Source organism: Belonocnema kinseyi, chromosome 2 (genome assembly GCF_010883055.1).
Source record: "Belonocnema kinseyi isolate 2016_QV_RU_SX_M_011 chromosome 2, B_treatae_v1, whole genome shotgun sequence".
Lineage (NCBI taxonomy): Eukaryota > Metazoa > Arthropoda > Insecta > Hymenoptera > Cynipidae > Belonocnema > Belonocnema kinseyi.
In genome coordinates, this window is record NC_046658.1 from 74,592,981 (window position 1) to 74,598,493 (window position 5,513).

The 5,513-nt window shown below is 31.6% G+C and overlaps 1 protein-coding gene across 2 annotated transcripts in view; it reads left to right on the forward strand.

Moving 5' to 3' along the window:
• Positions 1-5,513, forward strand: part of LOC117167625 (homeobox protein aristaless-like) — a 171,263-nt gene that overhangs the window by 93,516 nt on the left and 72,234 nt on the right. Inside the window, exon 1 of one of the 2 annotated variants that reach the window (XM_033352696.1) lies at positions 4,833-4,890. The exons of the other annotated variant lie outside the window; for it this stretch is intronic. Within the exon in view, the coding sequence (XP_033208587.1) occupies positions 4,884-4,890 (7 nt within the window). The 5' untranslated portion in view covers positions 4,833-4,883. Of the gene's footprint in view, positions 1-4,832; positions 4,891-5,513 lie in introns of those variants that run through there. 2 annotated transcript variants of the gene reach the window in all.

Here is a 5,513-nt window from a genome sequence, read left to right on the forward strand (position 1 = left end):
GATGTTCAGAAGGGTAAGGCTGCTAATAGACCGCATGTGTAAAGTTTAAATCATAAAGAAATCATTGGAAAGGAGCAAATTGAGGTAATGGAAAAACGACAATAGTTGCAATAAAACATTTAATAACAACATTTTTTAAAAAATAATGCTCATTTTTTTAAAAGGGACAATGAAACTTTGTCTGTTTTAATACCAATGCAAGTTACGAATTATAATAATATACATTTATGGAAATGATGTAAAATTGCGGGGATAAAGTCGAGTGCGAAGCACGAGATACGTGATGATAATGTGTTTGTCAAAGCCGAAGTAGCTTTAATAAAAGAGAATTTACAATCACTAAATTACTACTGTTGATGATTTCAGTTTTAGTTTTAAAAAGTCTATGCACATAGATCAAGCGCGAAGCAAAGCGAATGTGCCCTCGAAGCGGGAAGATTTTTCATTGTAGTTTGATAGTTTATTAGCGGGTTATACTAAGAAACATATACATATACTAAATAAACATATTAGCGGGTTAACACCAAACATATACTAAGTTGATGCTTGACGAGATGTCAATAAGCTTTGTGTCTTATAATAACTTCAAAAACGTAATTCTACGTTCCTGAAGCAGTTGACTTTTAACGAAGCGAGTAACTTGAAGTCATATTACAATCATCTGCTTCCGGTAAAAATGCTTGCATTGAAAAATATTATAAAATTTCCTGTTCAATGGTGAGGTGACAATTCTTGAATCCTCTTCGATACCATTTTTGTCCTCGAATTTCGAATCCACATAAGAGGGGAAGTTATATATTTTAAACTGAATCCCTTTCTGTACTTAGTGGCAACAAGTCCTGAACAGATTTTTGTTGAGCCAACAAAACTATTCAGTTAGGCCAATGAAAGATGCAACCACGCATGCGAACTCGTTCAGTGGGACCACGTGCATAAGTGTGCAAGTTAATTTCCATGATGGCGGATAATACCGATGAAGTCGCTTATTCCGGCATCGTCAGACGTGCTGTTTAAACTAATCTAAGTGAGCGAATAAGCATTATGGATACTTGATACCTCGTAAATAAAATAGTTTAATTGTCCATTTATCGTAGAGTGTAGACAATTTTATCTTCCTTTTCGTAGAGCATGGCATTGATAAAGATGCGTTAGAGGGTCTCACGCCTGATAGTACTTTTGTTGAAAAACTCTTGGCAAACGAAGTGCTTAGAACACAAATAAAATTTGAAAGAAAGCTACGAGATTACATCGTGTTAAGGGAAAAAGGTATCTCCAATTCAAGAACGAATCAGGATAATAGTTCTTTTGAGAAAGTATCAAATAAATCAACAACTGAATTGTTTGAAGGTGGCGATAATAACGCAAAACATTTTATTTGAGGCAACAAAATAATTTGATTGACCATACAAAAGTATTTTGTTAGGTTAACAAAAGAATTGTGTTAAACCAACAAAATATTGTATTGAGGTGACAAAAGAATTTTGTTGCCTCAACAAAAAAATTTGATTATGCTAACAAAACAATTTTGTTTGGCCAACAAAAGGTCTCAACAAAAAAGTTTGTTGGCTTCACAAAATAGTTTTGTTGCACGAAGTGCAACAAAATAATTTTGTTGAGACAACAACATTTTTGTTGTTCCAGCCAAACAGTTTTCTCAGTGAACGAAAATGATGTTCTTACATTATTTCAGGTTATTTTTGACAGCTCCGGTTGGCTTTGAAAGGATAGAAAATATAAATATTTTCGCTGCCTAATAGGGGATTAAAAAAGTACAAAAACAGCATTCATATAGCTATCGAAATTCGTAATACCTTTTAATGCAATCCTTCTTACCTGGTTGACTTTTAACTGGGACATGAGTCTTTTGGTTACATCTGAAAGTGAACCGACTTTTTTCACTGTAATTTAAACTCAAATTCAGAGTGAAAAAATTCAAACTTTTTGGCTGTAATTCAAAAAGTTAAAGTAATTAACTATTTAAAAATATATTATAAAAGAAATACTTGCTTTCTCTATTATCACTTGTTATAGAATGCATGTTTTTAAAATGAATATGATTAGATAAAAAAAGCCTATCATAAGCTGATATATCAGTTTATCTATGAATTATCGAATCACGTTCATTTAAATAACATGTGCAAAATATCAAATAATAAGCATGTCATATCAAAAGAAATTACATTAACCTCGTAGACTCTACTGTAATATACAATTCTGGGTATTAAAAAAAGAAATCCATTATATTATTCCTATTTTTTGTTTAAAATAATTGTAAGTGCATCGTTTTTATTGCATAATAGTGAGAGTTGAAAACACTTGTTCAAGATTGAATTTGCGTAAAGCAATCAATGATTCAATTGTAAACAAAGTAATTTTCAATTACATTCATCAGTTTACAATATTCTCCGTCAAGTAGTGAATGTATTTTATAGTCAGGCCTAAATGCTAGAATCAAGGAAAGTTTCAATCGTAATAGTTTTAAAGAATTGAATTTTGTTTCCATGTTGGAATGCATGAATTACTGTATTAATAAATAACTAAAAGTGGTTGGTATTTGTCTGACAATTAAAAGTAATAAAGAAAGTGGCATTTTATAATTTAATACATTTTTACAGTATCTCGTTTAAATTCATTTTTAAATGTTTTTACGTGAATATTTTTACTTATAAAATGTTCTTAAAATGGTTTAGCTTTCGATGCTTATTTCTCCAACAAAATTAATCAATTTTGCAATTTATACATTTTCAAAAGATCCGTTCACAATAAAAAATTATACAGTTTAATAAATTGTCACTGCTCAACTGATTTATTTTAAATTCAGCAAGATTACAGTTTAAATAGGGTTAAGTTTGCTTGAATTCAGATAACTTTTAACGAATTTCATGCATTCGCGCATTTTAAAGGTGTAACAATTTTAATAACTCTTGTGTGCTTTGTTAAGTATGCATTTTATTTTGAAATGTCTTGTATTTTGTAATATTTTCTTTGAAAATTGACAGAAATATTCAATACTTTACTCATTTAACGCAGAACTTTCACGGCTTTCATGCTTCCCGTGCAGAAATTTTGACGTGGCCCAAATAGGGCTCAACCTGACGGTTTGACTACCAATTCAATCGAAACTTGCATTCCTTGCTCTATTCGTGCCAGATCGGGGACTTTCTGAACGGGATTTTTTTAGAAACATTGATCATATTAATTAAAATAATTAGGAGCATTCATTCAATTACACAAAACAGGTGGTCTCATGTAGCAGTAATAAGAACTGTGACACCTTAATTTAGTTCTCATTACATTAAATTAAATTTATCTATATACGACTATATACTCGTATAACCAGACTGGATCAGATTTTAATTTAAATCTAATTTAAAATTCAGATAATGAAGTCTTAAGTTCAGACCAATTTTACTGAATTTAGCGCAAAACATTTTAAATGTGTAAAAATTTGAAGTATTATGTAGCGTATTCTTTAAAATATTTAACCATTTTTTAACTCTTGGAAATTGGAAGTTTATCTACTTAAATTTGGTGTAATATGCAGGTATCAATACACTTTCGCACAATCATTCCATTTGAATTCACATACGGCATTCATGTTTTTTGTGGGAGATTATGAGTAATGTGTATTTTTTCTCACTCGCACGATCTCTTACAACCTTCTCTTTCTCCTTTTTTACCTGATCGTCGTCTTGTCGTCTTGTCCTCTCTCAAAGCTGATAGAGACCAGCCCCATTAGCGTAATGGCTGCAGTATAGTCTTCGCGCGCAGTTAGCCCTTCGAATAATACGCGTGTTTCGAACGCATTTCTCGTTCTGGATGACTTCAGGGTGTCGTCCATTACCCTGGCACGAAACTCTGTCAAGATCACTCATTCTTCGAAGTCTTTGCTTCTATAACTGCTCTACGCGAAACAAGTTTTGTTCTTGGAAAAGACAATGGGAAAAAATAGTTTTTCCTAGTCGAACCGATCATATTAAATCACACCCAGTTCAATGAACAGCTATTTTTAGCCTAGTGAACATAATGAAAATTCAGCGGCACAGGCAAATTCATTGCTTCAATTATATCTTTTATACAATGATATAAAGTTTGCTTCCAATAATTGGGTGATATAAGAATTTTGGCTTCACTTAAAAATTTATCCTACTTAGGTTATTTAAATGTTATTTGCATTTCAAATAAGAATATTAGAATTTATTATAAGTTTGGAAGAATATTATGCCGATTTTCTTTACGAAAACTACTTATCTCATTTTAGAAATTTATATTCTATGAAGTTCATCATTGATCGATAAAGCCTCAGCTAAGAATTTAAAAACTATTTGTTAATGTTTTTATCGTGCAGTAGATTATATTTAATTATATATGAAGGCATTAGGTTATATTTTTTATTGTAATAAAAAAGAATAACTACATCAATTTCTGGGCTAAGACATCTTCTTCATTAGTCATAAAATTCGGGCACGTGCATTTATATAGTTATATTTCAGTATTTCGCGGAGGAAGTGTATTATATTTTAGCTTCCGCTATTAAACGGATGAAAAATCTAATTTGCGGCAGATCTGCGAGTGGCTAAAGTTTTTCCAAAACGTTGTTTTCCTGGTCACGTGCCGAACTGGTTGCAGTAAAATTCTGATCCAGCCAAGGATGAGAGAGACTCCTATAAGCCTAAAGAACAAGTTTTAAGAGCGACTGTACTGGCGTGCCTTACTATACGGTATAACTTCTGATAGGGAGGGCAGGTTTTAATAAGAGAAGGATTGAGAGCTTCTCATTCCACTCGTTCGGCCCGAACGCTCGCAGGGCGAGATAGCAACAATAAATAACTTGTTCTTCTGTCTGCTAAAAGCATCCAGTGGGTCCTGATGGTCTGCCGACTATGCCAGGTTAACCGCATTTCATTTCTTATTCTTCTACTGAATCGACATTCCTATTCTCTTCCGGTTAGTGAGGCACATTTTAGAAATCTAAAATCAAAATTAATTTAGGTACTTGTCTTACAACTTACAACCAAAAAAAGATTTCTCTTTTGAAGAAGTTCTTTTAAAATAGGAGAAAAACATTGAAAAAGTCCCCATTCATTTTTTGTTTGAAATTTGTATGATTTCGAATGGGCAATTATTTATTTTTAAATATGTTTTTTTCTTGTGAAGTTAAAACAGCACTGAAAACTAAATGTAATTACTGAAGCAACATTTTCTTACATAAGCTTAAATATATTTTCCAATATTTAAAAAGTATAATTTTTGCATTTTTTGCGAAAAAATGAAGTATTTCTGATTAAGTTTAACATCGGAAGTAGTGACGAGACAAACAGCACTTTTTAAAAGGTCTTGTCAAAATGGAAATAAGACATTAAAAACTTCCTAATCTCTTTTGTTTTAGCAGCTAAAAGGTAAAATATTGTGAACTGTAATTTTGTAATTTTAAATTTTCTTTTGTTAAAACTCTTTCGACTTTAACGAATATATTCGTATCACGTGTCTTGCGCTTTGCACTCAATTAAAGT